Here is a 27,799-nt window from a genome sequence, read left to right as displayed (position 1 = left end):
GACCTAGCCTGTCAAGGCCAGCCAGTTTTATTCAGCGACAGAGTACGTTGGATATTTTGTCTGTATGCTGACTGTCGCGCCTACCGCAATTAATCGGTACATATGGAGAATTCCTAATGATTTATCCTGTTTGGTTATTTTTAACCTCATTGCCTAGATATCAGGTGCTGACAGACACCATCTGTTGGAAAATAACTAAACTGTTATCCAGAATTATAGAAATTGACAACAGTGATTATTGTTTTAAATATGTGAATTTTATTAAATGTACAGAAAATGATAAGAGGTTGCGTCTGTACCTAGGTGGTATAAGGCAGGAAATTGATACTGCATTTTACAACTGTTACTAACATCATGTCACATTGGGGAACATTTCCCCTGCTGTTTTTTATCAGAACTTTGAAACAATGATATATATATATAAATGGGTAAAACACAGCACTGAGTAGCAAAATGGTGAATGATCATTCTTTGCTATGAGTAAGTCCCAGTCATGCGATATTGAAAATATAAAATATTAGACTTTACACAGCATTACTCATTTTGCAGTCTGCGCATGCCACTGTTCAAGGATTGTTTGGTTACGATTGTTTTCTGTCTGCGTATCTGCTGGTCATTTACACGCCCAGTTTAGACAGAATTGATGTATGAGTTGACGATGTCGGTTAGAGTTACCTGCCTTGAATAGAATATTATCGTATGAGGTCCATAATTTAAGACTTGTGCCAGGGTAACCTGACCTGTATACAGCAATTGACCTTGGACAGTGTAATGTTTCAACTGACTGTGTAGCTCTCTAGGGATACACAATGAAACCACTGCGCAAGGACGAATTTGAAGAGATTGAAACCTAGAAACTAAATGATCTACTTTAAATTTACAAAAAAAAGGTATGCATGTCTTAAACAAAATATTAATCTTATATACAGGTTATGTTTTTCACTATAATTTATTAATATAGCAGTCATAATTCTTTTTTTAAATCTCTATTGTCTACTTGTCAACTAATTTTCTGAAGTTGTTATCATAATGATTAAAATTATAATATTTATAGAAATTGTTTGTGACATTATCAATGGTTACAATATTAGCAGTGAAAGGTCAGTCACATATCCAATACAATGTATTGATGAACTGCAGTCATTCTGTGGTTCAACAGTCACTTTATCCATAAATTAATATCAATAAACTGCAGTCATTCTGTGGTTCAACAGTCACTTTATCCATAAATTAATATCTATAAACTGCAGTCATTCTGTGGTTCAACAGTCACTTTATCCATAAATTAATATCTATAAACTGCAGTCATTCTGTGGTTCAACAGTCACTTTATCCATAAATTAATATCTATAAACTGCAGTCATTCTGTGGTTCAACAGTCACTTTATCCATAAATTAATATCTATAAACTGCAGTCATTCTGTGGTTCAACAGTCACTTTATCCATAAATTAATATCTATAAACTGCAGTCATTCTGTGGTTCAACAGTCACTTTATCCATAAATTAATATCTATAAACTGCAGTCATTCTGTGGTTCAACAGTCACTTTATCCATAAATTAATATCTATAAACTGCAGTCATTCTGTGGTTCAACAGTCACTTTATCCATAAATTAATATCTATAAACTGCAGTCATTCTGTGGTTCAACAGTCACTTTATCCATAAATTAATATCAATAAACTGCAGTCGTTCTGTGATTCAACAGTCACTTTATCCATAAATTAATATCAATAAACTGCAGTCATTCTGTGGTTCAACAGTCACTTTATCCATAAATTAATATCTATAAACTGCAGTCATTCTGTGGTTTCAACAGTCACTTTATCCATAAATTAATATCTATAAACTGCAGTCATTCTGTGGTTCAACAGTCACTTTATCCATAAATTAATATCTATAAACTGCAGTCATTCTGTGGTTCAACAGTCACTTTATCCATAAATTAATATCTATAAACTGCAGTCATTCTGTGGTTCAACAGTCACTTTATCCATAAATTAATATCTATAAACTGCAGTCATTCTGTGGTTCAACAATCACTTTATCCATAAATTAATATCAATAAACTGCAGTCATTCTGTAGTTCAACTGTCACTTTATCCATAAATTAATATCTATAAACTGCAGTCATTCTGTGGTTCAACAGTCACTTTATCCATAAATTAATATCTATAAACTGCAGTCATTCTGTGGTTCAACAGTCACTTTATCCATAAATTAATATCTATAAACTGCAGTCATTCTGTGGTTCAACAGTCACTTTATCCATAAATTGATATCTATAAACTGCAGTCATTCTGTGGTTCAACAGTCACTTTATCCATAAATTAATATCAATAAACTGCAGTCATTCTGTAGTTCAACTGTCACTTTATCCATAAATTAATATCAATAAACTGCAGTCATTCTGTAGTTCAACTGTCACTTTATCCATAAATTAATATCTATAAACTGCAGTCATTCTGTGGTTCAACAGTCACTTTATCCATAAATTAATATCAATAAACTGCAGTCATTCTGTGGTTCAACAGTCACTTTATCCATAAATTAATATCTATAAACTGCAGTCATTCTGTGGTTCAACAGTCACTTTATCCATAAATTAATATCTATAAACTGCAGTCATTCTGTGGTTCAACAGTCACTTTATCCATAAATTAATATCCAATAAACTGCAGTCATTCTGTGGTTCAACAGTCACTTTATCCATAAATTAATATCAATAAACTGCAGTCATTCTGTGGTTCAACAGTCACTTTATCTATAAATTAATATCTATAAACTGCAGTCATTCTGTGGTTCAACAGTCACTTTATCCATAAATTAATATCAATAAACTGCAGTCATTCTGTGGTTCAACAGTCACTTTATCCATAAATTAATATCTATAAACTGCAGTCATTCTGTGGTTCAACTGCCACTTTATCCATAAATTAATATCAATAAACTGCAGTCATTCTGTAGTTCAACTGTCACTTTATCCATAAATTAATATCTATAAACTGCAGTCATTCTGTGGTTCAACTGTCACTTTATCAATGAATTAATATCAATAAACTGCAGTCATTCTGTGGTTCAACAGTCACTTTATCCATAAATTAATATCAATAAACTGCAGTCATTCTGTGGTTCAACAGTCACTTTATCCATAAATTAATATCTATAAACTGCAGTCATTCTGTGGTTCAACAGTCACTTTATCCATAAATTAATATCCAATAAACTGCAGTCATTCTGTGGTTCAACAGTCACTTTATCCATAAATTAATATCCAATAAACTGCAGTCATTCTGTGGTTCAACAGTCACTTTATCCATAAATTAATATCAATAAACTGCAGTCATTCTGTGGTTCAACAGTCACTTTATCCATAAATTAATATCAATAAACTGCAGTCATTCTGTAGTTGAACTGTCACTTTATCCATAAATTAATATCTATAAACTGCAGTCATTCTGTGGTTCAACAGTCACTTTATCCATAAATTAATATCTATAAACTGCAGTCATTCTGTGGTTCAACAGTCACTTTATCCATAAATTAATATCTATAAACTGCAGTCATTCTGTGGTTCAACAGTCACTTTATCCATAAATTAATATCAATAAACTGCAGTCATTCTGTAGTTCAACTGTCACTTTATCCATAAATTAACATCAATAAACTGCAGTCATTCTGTAGTTCAACTGTCACTTTATCCATAAATTAATATCTATAAACTGCAGTCATTCTGTGGTTCAACAGTCACTTTATCCATAAATTAATATCTATAAACTGCAGTCATTCTGTGGTTCAACAGTCACTTTATCCATAAATTAATATCAATAAACTGCAGTCATTCTGTGGTTCAACAGTCACTTTATCCATAAATTAATATCAATAAACTGCAGTCATTCTGTGGTTCAACAGTCACTTTATCCATAAATTAATATCTATAAACTGCAGTCATTCTGTGGTTCAACAGTCACTTTATCCATAAATTAATATCTATAAACTGCAGTCATTCTGTGGTTCAACAGTCACTTTATCCATAAATTAATATCAATAAACTGCAGTCATTCTGTAGTTCAACTGTCACTTTATCCATAAATTAATATCTATAAACTGCAGTCATTCTGTGGTTCAACAGTCACTTTATCCATAAATTAATATCTATAAACTGCAGTCATTCTGTGGTTCAACAGTCACTTTATCCATAAATTAATATCAATAAACTGCAGTCATTCTGTGGTTCAACAGTCACTTTATCCATAAATTAATATCTATAAACAGCAGTCGTTCTGTGGTTCAACTGTCACTTTATCCATAAATTAATATCTATAAACTGCAGTCATTCTGTTGTTCAACAGTCACTTTATCCATAAATTAATATCTATAAACTGCAGTCATTCTGTGGTTCAACAGTCACTTTATCCATAAATTAATATCAATAAACTGCAGTCATTCTGTGGATCAACAGTCACTTTATCAATGAATTAATATCTATAAACTGCAGTCATTCTGTGGTTCAACAGTCACTTTATCCATAAATTAATATCTATAAACTGCAGTCATTCTGTGGATCAACTGTCACTTTATCCATAAATTAATATCTATAAACTGCAGTCATTCTGTGGATCAACTGTCACTTTATCCATAAATTAATATCTATAAACTGCAGTCGTTCTGTGATTCAACAGTCACTTTATCCATAAATTAATATCAATAAACTGCAGTCATTATGTTGTTCAACTGTCACTTTATCCATAAATTAATATCAATAAACTGCAGTCGTTCTGTGGTTCAACAGTCACTTTATCCATAAATTAATATCAATAAACTGCAGTCATTCTGTAGTTCAACTGTCACTTTATCCATAAATTAATATCAATAAACTGCAGTCGTTCTGTGATTCAATAGTCACTTTATCCATAAATTAATATCTATAAACTGCAGTCATTCTGTAGTTCAACAGTCACTTTATCCATAAATTAATATCAATAAACTGCAGTCATTCTGTGGTTCAACAGTCACTTTATCCATGAATTAATATCAATAAACTGCAGTCGTTCTGTGGTTCAACAGTCACTTTATCCATAAATTAATATCTATAAACTGCAGTCATTCTGTGGATCAACTGTCACTTTATCCATAAATTAATATCTATAAACTGCAGTCATTCTGTGGATCAACTGTCACTTTATCCATAAATTAATATCTATAAACTGCAGTCGTTCTGTGATTCAACAGTCACTTTATCCATAAATTAATATCAATAAACTGCAGTCATTATGTTGTTCAACTGTCACTTTATCCATAAATTAATATCAATAAACTGCAGTCGTTCTGTGGTTCAACAGTCACTTTATCCATAAATTAATATCAATAAACTGCAGTCATTCTGTAGTTCAACTGTCACTTTATCCATAAATTAATATCAATAAACTGCAGTCGTTCTGTGATTCAATAGTCACTTTATCCATAAATTAATATCTATAAACTGCAGTCATTCTGTAGTTCAACAGTCACTTTATCCATAAATTAATATCAATAAACTGCAGTCATTCTGTGGTTCAACAGTCACTTTATCCATGAATTAATATCTATAAACTGCAGTCGTTCTGTGATTCAACAGTCACTTTATCCATAAATTAATATCTATAAACTGCAGTCATTCTGTAGTTCAACAGTCACTTTATCCATAAATTAATATCAATAAACTGCAGTCATTCTGTGGTTCAACAGTCACTTTATCCATGAATTAATATCTATAAACTGCAGTCATTCTGTGGTTCAACAGTCACTTTATCCATAAATTAATATCTATAAACTGCAGTCATTCTGTGGTTCAGCAAGTCACTTTATCTATAAATTAATATCTATAAACTGCAGTCATTCTGTGGTTCAACAGTCACTTTATCCATGAATTAATATCTATAAACTGCAGTCATTCTGTGGTTCAACAGTCACTTTATCCATAAATTAATATCTATAAACTGCAGTCGTTCTGTGGTTCAACTGTCACTTTATCCATAAATTAATATCTATAAACTGCAGTCATTCTATTGTTCAACAGTCACTTTATCCATAAATTAATATCTATAAACTGCAGTCATTCTGTGGTTCAACAGTCACTTTATCCATAAATTAATATCTATAAACTGCAGTCATTTTGTGGTTCAACAGTCACTTTATCCATAAATTAATATCAATAAACTGCAGTCATTCTGTGGTTCAACAGTCACTTTATCCATAAATTAATATCAATAAACTGCAGTCATTTTGTGGTTCAACAGTCACTTTATCCATAAATTAATATTGATAAACTCATACTTTGTATCCCTGTCTCAAGTCCCACATGGATAGGTAGTTGTCTCATACTTTGTATCCCTGTCTCAAGTCCCAGATGGATAGGTAATTGTCTCATACTTTGTATCCCTGTCTCAAGTCCCACACAGATAGGTAATTATCTCATACTTTGTATCCCTGTCTCAAGTCCCACATGGATAGGTAATTGTCTCATACTTTGTATCCCTGTCTCAAGTCCCACCTGGATAGGTAGTTGTCTCATACTTTGTATCCTTGTCTCAAGTCCCACATGGATAGGTAATTATCTCATACTTTGTATCCCTGTCTCAATTAAGTCCCACACAGATAGGTAATTATCTCATACTTTGTATCCCTGTCTCAAGTCCCACACAGATAGGTAATTATCTCATACTTTGTATCCTTGTCTCAAGTCCCACATGGATAGGTAATTATCTCATACTTTGTATCCCTGTCTCAAGTCACACCTGGATAGGTAATTATCTCATACTTTGTATCCCTGTCTCAAGTCCCACACAGATAGGTAATTATCTCATACTTTGTGTCCTTGTCTGAAGTCCCACATGGATAGGTAATTGTCTCATACTTTGTACCCCTGTCTCAATTAAGTCCCACACAGATAGGTAATTATCTCATACTTTGTATCCCTGTCTCAATTAAGTCCCACGTGGATAGGTAATTGTCTCATAATTTGTATCCCTGTCTCAATTAAGTCCCACACAGATAGGTAATTATCTCATACTTTGTATCCTTGTCTGAAGTCCCACATGGATAGGTAATTGTCTCATACTTTGTATCCCTGTCTCAATTAAGTCCCACACAGATAGGTAATTGTCACACACTTTGTATCCCTGTCTCAATTAAGTTCTACATAGATAGGTAATTATCTCATATTTTGTATCCCTGTCTCAAGTCCCACATGGATAGGTAATTGTCTCATACTTTGTATCCCTGTCTCAAGTCCCACATGGATAGGTAATTGACTCATACTTTGAATCCCTGTCTCAAGTCCCACATGGATAGGTAATTATCTCATACTTTGTATCCCTGTCTCCAGTCCTACATAGATAGGTAATTGTCGCACACTTTGTATCCCTGTCTCAAGTCCCACATGGATAGGTAATTATCTCATACTTTGTATCCTTGTCTCAAGTCCCACATGGATAGGTAATTATCTCATACTTTGTATCCCTGTCTCAAGTCACACCTGGATAAGTGATTGTCTCATACTTTGTTTCCCTGTCTCAAGTCCTACATAGATAGGTAATTATCTCATACTTTGTATCCCTGTCTCAAGTCCTACATAAATAGATAATTGTCTCATACTTTGTATCCCTGTCTCAATTAAGTCCCACATGGATAGGTAATTGTCTCATACTTTGTATCCCTGTCTCAATTAAGTCCCACACGGATAGGTAATTATCTCATACTTTGTATCCCTGTCTCAAGTCCCACACAGATAGGTAATTGTCTCATACTTTGTATCCCTGTCTCAATTAAGTCCCACATGGATAGGTAATTGTCTCATACTTTGTATCCCTGTCTCCAGTCCTACATAGATAGGTAATTATCTCATACTTTGTATCCCTGTCTCAAGTCCCACATGGATAGGTAATTGTCTCATACTTTGTATCCCTGTCTCCAGTCCTACATAGATAGGTAATTGTCTCATACTTTGTATCCCTGTCTCAATTAAGTCCCACATGGATAGGTAATTGTCTTATACTTTGTATCCCTGTCTCAATTAAGTCCCACACGGATAGGTAATTATCTCATACTTTGTATCCCTGTCTCAAGTCCCACACAGATAGGTAATTGTCTCATACTTTGTATCCCTGTCTCAATTAAGTCCCACATGGATAGGTAATTGTCTCATACTTTGTATCCCTGTCTCCAGTCCCACATGGATAGGTAATTGTCTCATACTTTGTATCCCTGTCTCAATTAAGTCCCACATGGATAGGTAATTGTCTCATACTTTGTATCCCTGTCTCAATTAAGTCCCACACGGATAGGTAATTATCTCATACTTTGTATCCCTGTCTCAAGTCCCACACAGATAGGTAATTATCTCATACTTTGTATCCCTGTCTCAATTAAGTCCTACATAGATAGGTAATTATCTCATATTTTGTATCCCTGTCTCAATTAAGTCCCACACAGATAGGTAATTATCTCATACTTTGTATCCCTGTCTCAAGTCCCACATGGATAGGTAATTGTCTCATACTTTGTATCCCTGTCTCCAGTCCTACATAGATAGGTAATTGTCTCACACTTTGTATCCCTGTCTCAATTAAGTCCCACATGGATAGGTAATTATCTCATACTTTGTATCCCTGTCTCAATTAAGTCCCACATGGATAGGTAATTATCTCATACTTTGTATCCCTGTCTCAATTAAGTCCCACATGGATAGGTAATTGTCTCATACTTTGTATCCCTGTCTCAAGTCCTACTTAGATAGGTAATTGTCTCATACTTTGAATCCCTGTCTCAAGTCCCACATGGATAGGTAGTTGTCTCATACTTTGTATCCCTGTCTCAACTCCCACATGGATAGATAATTATCTCATATTTTGTATCCCTGTCTCAAGTCCCACATGGATAGGTAATTGTCTCATACTTTGTATCCCTGTCTCAAGTCCCACATGGATAGGTAATTGACTCATACTTTGAATCCCTGTCTCAAGTCCCACATGGATAGGTAATTATCTCATACTTTGTATCCCTGTCTCAAGTCCCACATGGATAGGTAATTGTCTCATACTTTGTATCCCTGTCTCAAGTCCCACATGGATAGGTAAATGTCTCATACTTTGTATCCCTGTCTCAATTAAGTCCCACACGGATAGGTAATCCAATCATATTGAATTCTCATTTCCCAACTCAAATATTGGCCAAATGTAATGTGTACAGAACACAGAAAACAAATCTATGGTCTATGGTGTCTTAATTTCCTGTCCATTCAGTGCTTGAACTTGACAAAGCACACATCAACATTACAGTGATGGAAATTATTTAGGTACAGCTGCTTTGTGATGTCACTTAGCAGAGAATTCTGGTGGTAGATAAACAAAAATGATAATACATTCCCACCAGTGATATGACACACAATCTACTCAGTAAAATGACCATTTTTAGCCTCTTCATCACCACTGTATTATATATTATTATTTTGACAAATGTAGTAATGAAAATAAATTCATATCATTACTAAGTAACGAGAAAATGTCAATTCCTTTAGCGCAATATTTAAAAAAACTGTTTTAATACAAGACAGCAGCACCTAAATAAACTAAGCCTTACTGGCTTAGTTCCATGTATACAAATTTATCTTTCTTTTTTTTTAATGCTTTTTTGTTCCCTTACTTTTTATGTAGTTATTTTTCTTTTACTAATATTTGATTTGTAACCCTTTTCATCCCCTCCGGGAGATGTTGTGTGTTAATAAATAAATAAATAAATGTCTTTCAGAAAGTAGTTCCTTATATTTCACTAATAATAGTATCAAAATCTTAATACAGTTATGTTATTCTAGAGATACAGGTGCAAGTAACATTATTAAATATTATTAGAGATTGTACCATTTATCGATGGTTGACATTTTTGTGATGTGAACAAACTATAAGCCTTGATGTATCAACAGCAGGTGATTGAGTTACTTTCTGCAGGATACTGAGATGCTGACACTGCCCCTTGGGCAGCACATCAAATTGGTACAAACGGAATGTTAATAAAATATTAACACTTCCTTCTGTGATTAAAAATAGAAACATGCGTGGTCATCTTCCCACCCACACATACCTCATTGTCACGCAAATCACAGGAAAGGGTCTTTGTTTCTAAAGCTGGTAACATAAACAGAAACTATGACCCTTGATAGCATGAGTTCTTTATGTCATTGTAACTGATATATCCTGCCACAGGATATCCAGATTCCAGGGCCAATTCTGAGAACTTTCTATGTACAGTACAAAGGATCAAACATGTTTAAATACCTCACCCCAGTTTAGATTTGTACAAGTGTCTGCTTGCCCACATACCATAGCATAGTCAAGTTAATGGTCAGATCAAGTAGTTCTGTAATCACATATTACAGAATAAAATGCGTATGGAACCACTTTCATTTCTGTTCAGTGATAATTAATGTATAAACTTTAGGAAGTAGAGAAAGTGATTTTTTTTTTAATGTTTAATTCATTCTGTTTATTTTTTGTATTTTAAGGCAAAAATTACTCTTAATATAGGTCTGATTCCAAAAAAATTGTCGGTTTCCATGAAGAATGTACCCCAAAGCACTTTAAAAATACATCATCTCTATGTGGTCAAACTTTTATCAGTATTGAATGAAATTCTATTTTTAGTTTGACTGTTAATTTGGGTTCTGTCTGTTTCAACTGGAATCATTTCTGAAACAATCTGTGATATTCACCCCTTTCCAACTTGATTCATAGACATGGATGATGCTTACAAATTTACCTCCATGTTTTTGTGTGTGTATCTACCCTTATCTTTGACAAGCCCAGACTGATCATGTCAAACTTTATAATTATATGTTTTATACATCATGTCGTATATATGCGCAATGATTTTGCTGATCCAATTCAAGATGGCCGAATGGCGGATAATTATTTTAAAATTAAAGATTCATCACAATCACATATTTCTTGAACTGAAGCGTGATTGAGTATTGACAGATTTCATTTAGATTTGATGCACATCATTTTGTTTTCAAATCAGAATAAAAATGAGTGTCTTATGGCATGTTTTGACCATTCGTCATCATACTTTATATAGTTTCTTAAATTTGATAACTCATGTCAGTCAGCGATATCTTAATATATTTTGCGATTATAGACAGGTGGTGTCTGTATTATCATAACAAATATAGTCTTGATATTTCACTCCAAAAACAAATCACATCTATTTGTTTTTTTCTTTTCTGCATTAAGGCACAGAAAAAATGTTTCAGGACATATCTGTTAAATACATAACTGCTTTATGTATTGACAATTATAAACTAAAAAATGTACATCTGCATAAATTTGGAAAAAGAAATTTGCACGCTGGGTTGCATGGTGCAATGTCATCATGGAAACGACTTAACGATGGCTTGTTTGGCAGACAAGATACAAGACTCATGTGCGACTCTTAGAAAATACACTGACTAAACAAGCTCATTTTGCCTGGTCAAGTATTCTTTGGATTATTGACATCACTTGAAACCCAACAATCGATACTTTTTTTTTGTGAGGGTGCCTGACCTAATTCTAAAGAAGCAATATAGTTTGTCATGTCTCTTCTGTTCTTAAGGTTTTCTCTGTGGTCATTGCAGTAGTACTTCAAATAGGATACTTGTGGTTTTACACAACAGCTGATAAGATACTTTATTTACCTCATATATATATAGAGCTATCAATCAAACACAATATATATATATATATGTACTATACTATATTTACAGTATTATTGACCAACCACTCCATGCTGAGTATTGAGCATTATATATTTACATATTCAAAACTATTGACCAATCACTCCATGCTAAGTATGGGGCATTATATATTTACACAATAAAAACTATTGACCAATCACCCCATGCTTAGTATAGGGCATTATTTACATATTGAAAACTATTGACCTATCACTCCATGGTGAATGTAGGGCATTATTTATATTCAAAACTATTAACCAACTACTCCATGCTAAGTATAGGTCATTATTAACATATTGAAAACTATTGACCAATCACTCTATGCTGTGTATAGGCATTGTTCACATAATGGAAACTATTGACCTATCACTCCATGGTGAGTGTAGGGCATTATTTACATATTCAGAACTAATGACCAATCACTACTTGCTAAATATAGGGCATTATTTACCTAATGGAAACTATTGACCAATCACTCCATGCTGTGTATAGGACATTATTTATATTCAAAACTATTAACAAATCACTCCATGCTAAGTATAGGGCATTATTTACCTAATTGGAACTATTGACCAATCACTCCATGCTAAGTATAGGGCATTATTTACCTAATTGGAACTATTGACCAATCACTCCATGATTAGGGATATGGGGGGAAATGAAAACAAATTTTGTGCTTAACATACATATATTTGAATTATTAATAAATATGAAAAAATCTAGATATGTAATATTGTACATGGTTCCTACTGATTCTTGAAATGACTTATTTTTATTTTTACATTTTTAAAGCTTTGAAAAAATTTGTTTTGTTTGCAGAGGTCTTAAAATGTCCCTAAAATGAAAAGAATTTCAAAATTGCTCAATAGTGACATACTATCTGCCGACTTCATCATAGAGCTTGACTTTTCTGTCTTTTCAAATGTAGGTCTTAAATTTCCGAAAATATGGTCTTGAAAAGTCTTTAAAAAAGTCTTAAGTTTCATATGCTGAAATCCGGTCTTGTTTTGAACTCTAAGGTAAAATGGCTTCTGTTCAATATCCTGAAATGTGAGTAAACTTGTGCTGCATAACTATAAAATTATTTGGTATGGCCTAGTTTCCGATCGTGACCTCTTTTCTCATGTCTGACCTTGCTCACTTGAACTCACCCACATTTGCTGTGAACTGATCAGTGTAATGTATTATTGCTTCCCAAAGGGCTAGAGATATTTGACAAGAAACAAAGTATTTATAAAGTAGAAAATTCGACCTAATTGTTTGTTTCAATCTAAAAAGCAAGATCAAATTGGTATTACGTAGATTTGGGAGGCTTATACATAATAATTTATTAGAATCATAACACAAAACTGTTTAGAAATAGTACAACTCAACAATTACATTTAGAAATATACTTTTATATTTATTTCATTGGAATGGTCAAAAATTTATACAATGCACAAAAACACATGGCTAAGCCAAAATACAACACCTAATTTTTTAGTCCCCGTTCGGACGAAGTCTGAAAACGGGGACTTATAATTCGGTCTCCGTCCGTCCGTGTGTCTGTGCGTCTGTGCGTCCGTGCGTCCGTCCGGAGTCATATCTCAGAATCCCTTGGACCGATTCCGTTCATTCTTTGCATGTGCCTAGTACTTTATGTGGGACATATGCACATGCAGTGGTTTAGCGATCTGATTCAAAATGGCCGACTGGCAGCCATCTTGTTTTTTGAAAATGTTGTATTTTGGACATGCTTTGTCAGTTTTCATTCAAACTTGGTACATAGATTATACATGTTAGGATACATGTCCATGATGATTTATTTCACAATTGGATCAAAGATGGCCGACTGGCAGCCATCTTGTTTTTTGAAAATGTAATATTTTGGACATGCTTTGTCAGTTTTCATTCAAATTTAGTACATAGATCATACATGTTAGGATACATGTCCCCGACCGTCCGTGAGTTCCTGAGTCTGTCCATCCGTCCGACCGTCCGTGTGTCCGTCTGTTCGTGCGTCAGTCTGTCCGTCATATTTTAGAATCCTGTGGACCGATTCTGTTCATTCTTTGCATGTGCCTAGTACCTTATGTGGGACATATGCACATGCAGTAGTTTAGCGATTCGATTCAAAATGGCCGACTGGCAGCCATCTTGTTTTTTGAAAATGTTGTATTTTGGACATGCTTTGTCAGTTTTCATTCAAACTTGGTACATAGATTATACATGTTAGGATACATGTCCATGATGATTTATTTCACAATTGGATCAAAGATGGCCGACTGGCAGCCATCTTGTTTTTTGAAAATGTAATATTTTGGACATGCTTTGTCAGTTTTCATTCAAATTTAGTACATAGATCATACATGTTAGGATACATGTCCCCGACCGTCCGTGAGTTCCTGAGTCTGTCCATCCGTCCGACCGTCCGTGTGTCCGTCTGTTCGTGCGTCAGTCTGTCCGTCATATTTTAGAATCCTGTGGACCGATTCTGTTCATTCTTTGCATGTGCCTAGTACCTTATGTGGGACATATGCACATGCAGTAGTTTAGCGATTCGATTCAAAATGGCCGACTGGCAGCCATCTTGTTTTTTGAAAATGTTGTATTTTGGACATGCTTTGTCAGTTGTCATTCAAACTTGGTACATAGATTATACATGTTAGGATACATGTCCATGACGATTTATTTCACAATTGGATCAAAGATGGTCGACTGGCAGGCATCTTGTTTTTGTTCTTTTATGCTGTATCTTGGACGTGCTCTGTCAGTTTTCATTCAAATTTGGCACATACATGTACTTTATACATGTTAGGATGCATGTCCTTGACAATTTGTTTCAAAATCTGGTCAAGGATGGCCGATTGACAGCCATCTGACTTTTTGGCCTTACTACTATATTTCCACAATTTATGTACCATTTTCATTCGTATTTGGCACATCATACATATCAGTGTGTTTCATAATCAGATCAAAGATGGCCGAATAACGGCTGTTTTGATTTTAGCCATATTACTATGACACGAAACACGTGTTTTGATGTAAATAAACAATCTGTTGTATACGCCACTTGGAACTCAAGTTTCAAGGACACACTTGCGACAACCCCGCCGCTTTAATATGACGAGCACAAAGAGAACTTAACGGGGACTGTGTCATTTTCAATGACTTGTTATATGATATTTCTTTGTTAGTTTTGGACCAAATGGACTCAACAGGTCTTTAATGCTCAATTTATTGAGAAATTGTAAAAAAAGATTAAATAAGCAATAAATAAACTGAATTATGATGTAAATCAACAACCAATTACCCTATAATTCTTTTTTTGTACTTCTGCAAAATTATGAAAAAGTGGGCTTCATCACCATTTTCACTCGTATTACATTATTATTAAGTATTCTACTATAATATTATCACAGTAAAGCATGTGGTGCTTCCATTCTTGCTGTGTATGCCCCAATGAGTCTGAATAGTTGACTGCAATGTTAACCACCTGTATATGTACACAGTACAAAACACTAGTTGAAACAACTCAAAAGAGCTGCTGAGCCCCTAAAATTACTTTATCTTTTTTTTGCCAAAAATTTGTAAAAAAAAAAAAAGCTAATGAACACTATCAGTTTTCATTTTATTAATATATTGTTTGCATTACCTGTACATGTATTTCCAGTTTGCTTCCATGTGGGGCAATTTAATTATGACTGCTTACTCAGCAGTAACAACCAAAGTACATCAAGACCACCAAACATGCATTCGTTTTGAGATACTGGCAATCTATCAGGATGGGATGATAAAAATGGTCTGCTCTGTACATGCATTCGTTTTGAGATACTGGCAATCTATCAGGATGGGATGATAAAAACGGTCTGCTCTGTACATGCATTCGTTTTGAGATACTGGCAATCTATCAGGATGGGATGATAAAAACGGTCTGCTCTGTACATGCATTCGTTTTGAGATACTGGCAACCTATCAGGATGGGATGATAAAAACGGTCTGCTCTGTACATGCATTCGTTTTGAGATACTGGCAACCTATCAGGATGGGATGATAAAAACGGTCTGCTCTGTACATGCATTCGTTTTGAGATACTGGCAACCTATCAGGATGGGATGATAAAAACGGTCTGCTCTGTACATGCATTCGTTTTGAGATACTGGCAATCTATCAGGATGAGATGATAAAAACGGTCTGCTCTGTACATGCATTCGTTTTGAGATACTGGCAACCTATCAGGATGGGATGATAAAAACGGTCTGCTCTGTACATGCATTCGTTTTGAGATACTGGCAATCTATCAGGATGGGATGATAAAAACGATCTGCTCTGTACATGCATTCGTTTTGAGATACTGGCAACCTATCAGGATGGGATGATAAAAACGGTCTGCTCTGTACATGCATTCGTTTTGAGATACTGGCAACCTATCAGGATGGGATGATAAAAACTGTCTGCTCTGTACATGCATTCGTTTTGAGATACTGGCAACCTATCAGGATGAGATGATAAAAACGGTCTGCTCTGTACATGCATTCGTTTTGAGATACTGGCAACCTATCAGGATGGGATGATAAAAACGGTCTGCTCTGTACATGCATTCGTTTTGAGATACTGGCAACCTATCAGGATGGGATGATAAAAACTGTCTGCTCTGTACATGTCACAGATTCTAGACATTCTCATCCCAAAGTGCAGCAAAGTTTCTGTGATAATTTTCGTAAAAGTAAATAAAAAAAGAATGCATGAAACAGTATCTAGATGAGGAAGGTATAGCAATCCCAAGGCACTGTTTGTGCATTCCTACCACTAATAGAAGAGAATAGCAGTTTCAAGGCACTGTTGGTGCATTCCTACCACTAAGAGAGGGGCTTAACAATCTCAAGGCACTGTTGGTGCAATCCTTCCATGAAGAGAGGGGCATAGCAATCCCAAGGCACTGTTGGTGCATCCCTACCACTAAGAGAAGGGCTTAGCAATCCCAGGGCACTGTTGGCACATTCCTATCACTAGGAGAGGGGCTTAGTAATCTCAAGGCACTGTTGGTGCATTCCTTCTATGAAGAGAGGGGCATAGCAATCCCTAGGCACTGTTGGTGCATCCCTACCACTAAGAGTGGGGCATAGCAATCCCAAGGCACTGTTGGTGCATCCCTACCACTAAGAGGGGGGCTTAGCAATCCCAAGGCACTGTTGGTGCATCCCTACCACTAAGAGAGCGGCTTAACAATATCAAGGCACTGTTGGTGCATTCCTTCCATGAAGAGAGGGGCATAGCAATCCCAAGGCACTGTTGGTGCATCACTACCACTAAGAGAGGGTCTTAACAATCCCAAGGCACTGTTGGTGCATCTCTATCACTAAGAGAGGGGCATAGCAATCCCAAGGCACTGTTGGTGCATCCCTACCACTAAGAGAAGGGCATAGCAATCCCAAGGCACTGTTGGTGCATCCCTACCACTAAGAGAGCGGCTTAACAATATCAAGGCACTGTTGGTGCATTCCTTCCATGAAGAGAGGGGCATAGCAATCCCAAGGCACTGTTGGTGCATCACTACCACTAAGAGAGGGTCTTAACAATCCCAAGGCACTGTTGGTGCATCTCTATCACTAAGAGAGGGGCATAGCAATCCCAAGGCACTGTTGGTGCATCCCTACCACTAAGAGAAGGGCATAGCAATCCCAAGGCACTGTTGGTGCATCCCTACCACTAAGAGAGCGGCTTAACAATATCAAGGCACTGTTGGTGCATTCCTTCCATGAAGAGAGGGGCATAGCAATCCCAAGGCACTGTTGGTGCATCCCTACCACTAAGAGAGGGTCTTAACAATCCCAAGGCACTGTTGGTGCATTCCTTCCATGAAGAGAGGGGCATAGCAATCCCAAGGCACTGATGGTGCATCTCTACCACTAAGAGAGGGTCTTAACAATCCCAAGGCACTGTTGGTGCATTCCTTCCATGAAGAGAGGGGCATAGCAATCCCAAGGCACTGTTGGTGCATCCCTACCACTAAGAGAGGGGCTTAACAATCTCAAGGCACTGTTGGTGCATTCCTTCCATGAAGAGAGGGGCATAGCAATCCCAAGGCACTGATGGTGCATCCCTACCACTAAGAGAGGGGCATAGCAGTTCAAAGGAACTGTTGGTGCATCCCTACCACTAAGAGAGGGGCTTAACAATCCCAAGGCACTGTTGGTGCATTCCTACCACTAAGAGAGAGGCTTAACAATCTCAAGGCACTGTTGGTGCATTCCTTCCATGAAGAGAGGGGCATAGCAATCCCAAGGCACTGATGGTGCATCCCTACCACTAAGAGAGGGGCATAGCAGTTCAAAGGAACTGTTGGTGCATCCCTACTACTAAGAGAGGGGCTTAACAATCTCAAGGCACTGTTGGTGCATTCCTTCCATGAAGAGAGGGGCATAGCAATCCCAAGGCACTGTTGGTGCATCCCTACCACTAAGAGAGGGGCATAGCAGTTCAAAGGCACTGTTGGTGCATCCCTACCACTAAGAGAGAGGCTTAGCAATTTCAAGGCACTGTTGGTGCATTCCTTCCATGAAGAGAGGGGCATAGCAATCCCAAGGCATTGTTGGTGCATCCCTATCACTATAAGAGGGGTATAGCAATCCCAAGGCACTGTTTGTACATCCCTATCACTAAGAGAGGGGCTTAGCAATCTCAAGGCACTGTTGGTGCATTCCCACCATGAAGAAAGAGATAAAGTCATTCCTAGGCACTGTTGGTGCATCCCTACCACTATAAGAGGGGTATAGCAATCCCAGGGCACTGTTGGCACATCCCTATCACTAAGAGAGGGGCTTAGCAATCTCAAGGCACTGTTGGTGCATTCCCACCATGAAGAAAGAGATAAAGTCGTTCCTAGGCACTGTTGGTGCATCCCTACCACTATAAGAGGGGTATAGCAATCCCAGGGCACTGTTGGCACATCCCTATCACTAAGAGAGGGGCTTAGCAATCTCAAGGCACTATTGGTGCATCCCTACCACTATAAGAGGGGCAATCCCAAGGCACTGATGGTGCATCCCTACCACTATAAGAGGGGTATAGCAATCCCAAGGCACTGTTTGTACATCCCTATCACTAAGAGAAGGGCATAGCAATCTCAGGGCACTGTTGGCACATCCCTATCACTAAGAGAGAGGCTTAGCAATCTCAAGGCACTGTTGGTGCATTCCCACCATGAAGAAAGAGATAAAGTCGTTCCTAGGCACTGTTGGTGCATCCCTACCACTATAAGAGGGGTATAGCAATCCCAGGGCACTGTTGGCACATCCCTATCACTAAGAGAGGGGCTTAGCAATCTCAAGGCACTATTGGTGCATCCCTACCACTATAAGAGGGGCAATCCCAAGGCACTGATGGTGCATCCCTACCACTATAAGAGGGGTATAGCAATCCCAAGGCACTGTTTGTACATCCCTATCACTAAGAGAAGGGCATAGCAATCTCAAGGCACTGTTGGTGCATTCCCATCATGAAGAAAGAGATAAAGTCGTTCCTAGGCACTGTTGGTGCATCCCTACCACTATAAGAGGGGTATAGCAATCCCAGGGCACTGTTGGTGCATCCCTACCACTAAGAGAGTGGTATAGCAGTTCAAAGGCACTGTTGGTGCATCCCTACCACTATAAGAGGGGCAATTTCAAGGCATTGTTGGTGCATCCCTACCACTAAGAGAGGGGTATAGCATTTCAAAGGCACTGTTGGTGCATCCCTACCACTATAAGAGGGGCAATTTCAAGGCATTGTTGGTGCATCCCTACCACTAAGAGAGGGGCATAGCAATCCCAAAGCACTGATGGTGCATCCTTACCACTAAGAGAGGGGTATAGCAATCCCAAGTCACTGTTGGTGCATCCTTGCCACTAAGAGAGGGGCATAGCAGTTCAAAGGAACTGTTGGTGCATCCCTACCACTAAGAGAGGGGTATAGCATTTCAAAAGCACTGTTGGTGCATCCCTACCACTATAAGAGGAGCAATTTCAAGGCATTGTTGGTGCATCCCTACCACTAAGAGAGGGGTATAGCATTTCAAAGGCACTGTTGGTGCATCCCTACCACTATAAGAGGGGCAATTTCAAGGCATTGTTGGTGCATCCCTACCACTAAGAGAGGGGCATAGCAATCCCAAAGCACTGATGGTGCATCCTTGCCACTAAGAGAGGGGTATAGCAATCCCAAGTCACTGTTGGTGCATCCTTGCCACTAAGAGAGGGGCATAGCAGTTCAAAGGAACTGTTGGTGCATCCCTACCACTAAGAGAGGGGCATAGCAGTTCAAATGCACTGTTTGTGCAACCCTACCACTAAGAGAGGGGTATAACAATCCCAAGGCACTGTCAAAAGATTGACTGGCAGCCATGTTGGTGTTATTTTCTTGTGTTCTTACATCTTACATGAATTACTGATGCACATGAATTGGTTTTGTGATTTGATCCAAACTGGTTTATGTGTGGATTATACAACTTTGTACAATATGACAAATATCTTGTTACAAGAAGGCATCACTTTGACTGGAAAAAACTTGGAGGAATACTCTTGCAACAGTTGATTATGTACAGTAGACCTATGTACATCTGTCATTGTTCATAATTGACACAGTCACTAAAAAAACTAAACAGAGACTATTTCATTGACAATGACTTCAATCAAAATATAATAGTTGGCAGTTTTGGCCAGGAAAGATGCCTGAATATACATATATAAACTTGTTGGAGACATTGTGCTAATATCTTTTTTACTCTATGTTGGAACTAAGCAGAATGTTTGAAATTTAACCCTGTATTCAGATCAATATGACAATCTAACTGTTTTCAAATCATGACAAGGGTTACATTATGTTTTAGTTGTGCCAATGCTGATACTGATATTCCTGGACATCCACCCATCCATCACCCAGTTAGTCATATCCCTGGACATCCATCCATCCATCATCTAGTTAGGCATATCCCTAGACATCCATCTTCCAGTTAGTCATGTTCCTAGACATCCATCTTCCAGTTAGTCATGTTCCTAGACATCCATCCATCCATCATCCAGTTAGGCATATTCCTAGACATCCATCCATTCAACACCCAGTTAGGCATATTCCTAGACATCCATCTATCCATCTTCCAGTTAGTCATGTTCCTAGACATCCATCCATCCATCCATCATCCAGTTAGGCATATTCCTAGACATCCATCCATTCAACACCCAGTTAGGCATATTCCTAGACATCCATCTATCCATCTTCCAGTTAGTCATATTCTTAGACATCCATCCATTTAACACCCAGTTAGGCATATTTCTGGACATCCATCCAGTGGTATACTGTTCAAACAGACTATTTGTTTCTGATCTGATCTAATTATGGTGCTTCTGGTCGGTCCCTGGATATGGAGGGCATCACTGAACAGGTTGTTGCTGGTCACTCGACAGGGTGTTACTGGTTGCTGGGTAGTTATACTGGTTGGTATAACAGTTTATTATTTCATGTTTGCTTGGTTATTGGACATAATGCTATCGGTCAGTGGACAAAGGAGTCCTTTGTCACTAGACAGGTCTTCTCTGGTCTCTAGACTGGACAAGGGCTACCAGTGCCTTGTACTGATTTGGTTGTTAAGGAACTGGTCACTGTTACTTTTCAGCAGTAACTGATATTGGACTGGTATTGGACAGGTATTACTCATATTGGACAGGTATTACTTGTATTGCACAGGGTGTTACTGGTATTATAGGATTAGACATGGTGTTACTGGTATTGCAAAGAGTTTTACTGGTATTCAACAGGTGTTATTAGGATTGGACAGGATGTTTCTGGTATTTGACAGGTGTTATTAGGATTGGACAGGGTGTTTCTCGTATTGGACAGGTGTTTTTAGGATTGGACAGGGTGTTTCTGGTATTGGACAGGTGTTAATAGGATTGGACCGGGTGTTTCTGGTATTGGCCATAATGTTATTAGGATTGGACAGTGTGTTTCTGGTATTGGACAGGTGTTATTGGGATTGGGCAGGGTGTTTCTGGTATTGGCCATAATGTTGTTAGGATTGAACAGGGTGTTTCTGGTATTGGCCATAATGTTATTAGGATTGGACAGGGTGTTTCTGGTATTGGACAGGTGTTATTGGGATTGGGCAGGGTGTTTCTGGTATTGGACAGGTGTTATTAGGATTTGACAGGGTGTTTCTGGTATTGGACAGGTGTTAATAGGATTGGACCGGGTGTTTCTGGTATTGGACAGGTGTTATTAGGACTGGACAGGGTGTTTCTGGTATTGGACAGGTGTTATTAGGATTGGACAGGGTGTTTCTGGTATTGGACAGGTGTTATTAGGATTTGACGGGGTGTTTCTGGTATTGGACAGGTGTTATTAGGACTGGACAGGGTGTTTCTGGTATTGGACAGGTGTTTTTAGGATTGGACGGGGTGTTTCTGGTATTGGACAGGTGTTATTAGGATTGGACAGGGTGTTTCTGGTATTGGACAGGTGTTATTGGGATTGGGCAGGGTGTTTCTGGTATTAGACAGCTGTTGTTAGGATTGGACAGGGTGTTTCTGGTATTGGACAGGTGTTATTGGGATTGGGCAGGGTGTTTCTGGTATTGGACAGGTGTTGTCAGGATTTGACGGGGTGTTTCTGGTATTGGATAGGTGTTATTAGCACTGGACAGGGTGTTTCTGGTATTGGACAGGTGTTATTGGGATTGGACAGGGTGTTTCTGGTATTGGACAGGTGTTATTAGGATTGGACAGGGTGTTTCTGGTATTGGACAGGTGTTTCTGGTATTGGCCATGGTGTTACTGGTATTGCACAGGGTGGTCTTGGACAGACTTTACCAGGATTGAACAGGGTGTAACTGGTATTGCACAGAGTGTAACTGTCAATAGTTCAGTGTATTGTCTAGATTTGTGCATACTTTACAGTGTACTCACTATAACCCCATATAATATCACACATAATATGTTTACATCAACCTCCACTACACCTGTCAATAGTTCAGTGTATTGTCTAGATTTGTGCATACTTTACAGTGTACTCACTATAACCCCATATAATACCACACACCACATGTTTACATCAACCTCCACCCTCCACCACACCTGTCAATAGTTCAGTGTATTGTCTAGATTTGTGCATACTTTACAGTGTACTCACTATAACCCCATATAATATCACACATAACATGTTTACATCAACCTCCACCACACCTGTCAATAGTTCAGTGCATTGTCTAGCTTTTTGCATACTTTACAGTGTACTCACTATAACCCCATATAATATCACACATAACATGTTTACATCAACCTTCACCACACCTGTCAATAGTTCAGTGTTTTGTCTTTTTGCATACTTTACAGTGTATTTACTATAATCCCATATAATACCACACATCACATGTTTACATCAACCTCCACCACACCTGTCAATAGTTCAGTGTATTGTCTAGCTTTTTGCATACTTTACAGTGTACTCACTATAACCCCATATAATATCACACACCACATGTTTACATCAACCTCCACCCTCCACCACACCTGTCAATAGTTCAGTGTATTGTCTAGCTTTTTGCATACTTTACAGTGTATTCACTATAATCCCATATAATACCACACATCACTTGTTTACATCAACCTCCACCACACCTGTCAATAGTTCAGTGTATTGTCTAGCTTTTTGCATACTTTACAGTGTATTCACTATAATCCCATATAATACCACACATCACATGTTTAGATCAACCTCCACCACACCTGTCAATAGTTCAGTGTATTGTCTAGCTTTTTGCATACTTTACAGTGTACTCACTATAACCCCATATAATACCACACATCACATGTTTACATCAACCTCCACCACACCTGTCAATAGTTCAGTGTATTGTCTAGCTTTTTGCATACTTTACAGTATGCTCACTATAACCCTATATAATACCACACATCACATGTTTACATCAACCTCCACCACACCTGTCAATAGTTCAATGTATTGTCTAGCTTTTTGCATACTTTACAGTGTACTCACTATAACCCCATATAATACCACACATCACATGTTTACATCAACCTCCACCACACCTGTCAATAGTTCAATGTATTGTCTAGCTTTTTGCATACTTTACAGTATGCTCACTATAACCCCATATAATACCACACATCACATGTTTACATCAACCTCCACCACACCTGTCAATAGTTCAGTGTATTGTCTTTTTGCATACTTTACAGTGTACTCACTATAACCCCATATAATACCACACATCACATGTTTAGATCAACCTCCACCACACCTGTCAATAGTTCAGTGTATTGTCTAGCTTTTTGCATACTTTACAGTGTACTCACTATAACCCCATATAATACCACACATCACATGTTTACATCAACCTCCACCACACCTGTCAATAGTTCAGTGTATTGTCTAGCTTTTTGCATACTTTACAGTATGCTCACTATAACCCTATATAATACCACACATCACATGTTTACATCAACCTCCACCACACCTGTCAATAGTTCAGTGTATTGTCTAGCTTTTTGCATACTTTACAGTGTACTCACTATAACCCCATATAATACCACACATCACATGTTTAGATCAACCTCCACCACACCTGTCAATAGTTCAGTGTATTGTCTTTTTGCATACTTTACAGTGTACTCACTATAATCCCATATAATACCACGCATCACATGTTTACATCAACCTCCACCACACCTGTCAATAGTTCAGTGTATTGTCTAGCTTTTTGCATACTTTACAGTGTACTCACTATAACCCTATAAAATACCACACATCACATGTTTACATCAACCTCCACCACACCTGTCAATAGTTCAGTGTATTGTCTAGCTTTTTACATACTTTACAGTGTACTCACTATAACCCTATAAAATACCACACATCACATGTTTACATCAACCTCCACCACACCTGTCAATAGTTCAGTGTATTGTCTAGCTTTTTGCATACTTTACAGTGTACTCACTATAACCCCATATAATACCACACATCACATGTTTACATCAACCTCCACCACACCTGTCAATAGTTCAGTGTATTGTCTAGCTTTTTGCATACTTTACAGTGTACTCACTATAACCCCATATAATACCACACATCACATGTTTACATCAACCTCCACCCTCCACCACACCTGTCAATAGTTCAGTGTATTGTCTAGCTTTTTGCATACTTTACAGTATGCTCACTATAATCCCATATAATACCACACATCACATGTTTACATCAACCTCCACCACACCTGTCAATAGTTCAATGTATTGTCTAGCTTTTTGCATACTTTACAGTGTACTCACTATAACCCTATAAAATACCACACATCACATGTTTACATCAACCTCCACCACACCTGTCAATAGTTCAGTGTATTGTCTTTTTACATACTTTACAGTGTACTCACTATAACCCCATATAATACCACACATCACATGTTTAGATCAACCTCCACCACACCTGTCAATAGTTCAGTGTATTGTCTTTTTACATACTTTACAGTGTACTCACTATAACCCTATATAATACCACGCATCACATGTTTACATCAACCTCCACCACACCTGTCAATAGTTCAGTGTATTGTCTAGCTTTTTGCATACTTTACAGTGTACTCACTATAACCCTATAAAATACCACACATCACATGTTTACATCAACCTCCACCACACCTGTCAATAGTTCAGTGTATTGTCTAGCTTTTTACATACTTTACAGTGTACTCACTATAACCCTATAAAATACCACACATCACATGTTTACATCAACCTCCACCACACCTGTCAATAGTTCAGTGTATTGTCTAGCTTTTTGCATACTTTACAGTGTACTCACTATAACCCCATATAATACCACACATCACATGTTTACATCAACCTCCACCACACCTGTCAATAGTTCAGTGTATTGTCTAGCTTTTTGCATACTTTACAGTGTACTCACTATAACCCTATAAAATACCACACATCACATGTTTACATCAACCTCCACCACACCTGTCAATAGTTCAGTGTATTGTCTAGCTTTTTACATACTTTACAGTGTACTCACTATAATCCCATATAATACCACACATCACATGTTTACATCAACCTCCACCACACCTGTCAATAGTTCAGTGTATTGTCTAGCTTTTTACATACTTTACAGTATGCTCACTATAACCCCATATAATACCACACATCACATGTTTACATCAACCTCCACCACACCTGTCAATAGTTCAGTGTATTGTCTAGCTTTTTACATACTTTACAGTGTACTCACTATAATCCCATATAATACCACACATCACATGTTTACATCAACCTCCACCACACCTGTCAATAGTTCAGTGTATTGTCACAGTCCCTCTATCACCGGTCTCGAAACGCCTATTGTCTTAGGGGGGATTAGCAATAAACATCCAGTGAGTGCGTGTAGCGGTTGTTGGCGTCGCATAGTCACGTGACAGTATAGCGTCGCTTTCCATTTTGGACAACGTATGATCGAGGGCTCCGTATTTTATTCCTTGCTCTTAGCTGTAAAATTTCATATATTTAACAACTTTTTGTTATTACCGAAGCGAAATACCATTAGTTAACAGGTGAGTTATTATCCATTCTTTCATTTCGAATATTTCGTAGTTTTTTCGATCTTGAAAATTTGACCTCGATTTTCTGACCTCCATTTTGTCAAAAAGTTCATCGCTCAAAACATGTCGGTAGTTTTTCGGTTCCCTTTTCTCGCTTGATATGCTAGCAAAATCTTCAACTCGCATCGTTTTGGCGGGTGGAAGTGTATTTGCTTCGAGTGGGAGTGTTTATATCGTATTATTTTTTGTCGAATTCTTGAAAACTGTGTGATCTTGGTTATTCACATACGACCAAACATCCTGAGAATAGTCGATTGTTGCGATAATGGGTCGTGTTTTTTAAATCAGATATTCTTACGTTATGATCACTAAATTCACTATTTTATGTGCTGTTGAAGGTGCCATTCACGGTAAAAGATGTTCTGTGCTGCCAACATTTTTTTTGTGTCCCGAAAAATAGATTTTCTGTGTGTGTTTTTCGAAACTCGTGGTTCAACTCGACGCCATTTTAGATACCGAACTGTGCGTAAATACATCAACGAGAGTTTCTCGTTTCGGTTCCTTTTTTGAGAATAATACAAATCCGGTGTAGATAATAATACCCAATACTGGTTGTTATGAAGATTAACAAATGAGTTGTGGGGTTAAGGTATATTTGGGTATCTGCTGTTTCGTTATATTCGGTGAAATATCTTTGTTTACATTTTTATTTTATTTTTATATTGTCAGACGAGAACGTGCAGCTGTTGAAGCCATACAAGCTCTTGACAACCATGCCTCGTAAGAAGAACAGTTTTCGGAGGCCCAAGAGTTACTACAAGCAATTTGAAAAAAAAGTCCAGTGAATGTGATGACTTTTCACAATCGCATGTTACCATTGCTAATGATGCTACAATGCAACATGTAAGAATTAAATGTGGAAGTTATTATATTCTCAAAGTGCTGGAAATGCTATGTGTCTTAGTAAACAAACGGTTGATGAATTGAAAATGACTGGTGAGTTGAGTCGCACTTATTTTTATTTTATGTGAAATTGTTATTCACTGTAAAGTTTTCCAGAAATTGGTAATATGCTAGTAATTTAAAATTTATCTTACGAGTTATTTTTGTTTTGTTTTTCCCAGTGCATTCTTTTGTAGAAGTATCTAAATACCTACTAAACCATGGAGTGGATTTTATATTGAGTGAGAGGTTCCGTCAAGACCCACTACAAGCCCACTTCAGTAAGCATCGGCACAGAGGAGGAGGAGCAAATAACCACCCAACAGTTATGGCTTTTGGGTATCAAGAGAATGTCATCAGACTTCAAAAATCTTATCACATGCAGTGCATCACAGGCAATACAGGGAGACACAAGAGAAGGCCCTTACAGCATATAGTAGATGATACTCCTCCTCTTCTCTTTCCAAACAGAAGTGTTAGTATTTCTGTTTTTGAAAACAATGTAAAATAGTAAAAAAACAAGATATACTAATAT

At 37.4% G+C, this 27,799-nt stretch overlaps 2 protein-coding genes across 2 annotated transcripts in view; both read left to right on the top strand.

The window, feature by feature from the left end:
• LOC102800605 (proteasomal ATPase-associated factor 1-like) overlaps window positions 1–27,799 on the top strand; it is a 102,546-nt gene that overhangs the window by 53,837 nt on the left and 20,910 nt on the right. The gene's annotated exons all lie outside the window — the stretch shown is intronic.
• On the top strand, window positions 26,184–27,796 carry LOC102806398 (uncharacterized). Its single transcript, XM_085505630.1, has 3 exons — window positions 26,184–26,334; window positions 27,052–27,318; window positions 27,447–27,796. Exons 2-3 carry the CDS (start codon window positions 27,237–27,239, stop codon window positions 27,773–27,775), a joined length of 411 nt encoding a protein of 136 aa, XP_085361756.1. The 5' UTR covers window positions 26,184–26,334; window positions 27,052–27,236; the 3' UTR covers window positions 27,776–27,796.

This window comes from Saccoglossus kowalevskii, chromosome 11 (assembly GCF_978046115.1).
Source record: "Saccoglossus kowalevskii chromosome 11, keSacKowa6.1, whole genome shotgun sequence".
Lineage (NCBI taxonomy): Eukaryota > Metazoa > Hemichordata > Enteropneusta > Harrimaniidae > Saccoglossus > Saccoglossus kowalevskii.
This window is presented reverse-complemented; position numbering and strand designations above follow the sequence as displayed.

Coding starts and splice junctions, on each gene's coding strand:
- LOC102806398 (XM_085505630.1), top strand. CDS start 27,237: ATGTGGAAGTTATTATATTCTCAAAGTGCTGGAAATGCTATGTGTCTT. Junction 27,319..27,446: donor TGATGAATTGAAAATGACTG/GTGAGTTGAGTC, acceptor TGTTTTTCCCAG/TGCATTCTTTTGTAGAAGTA.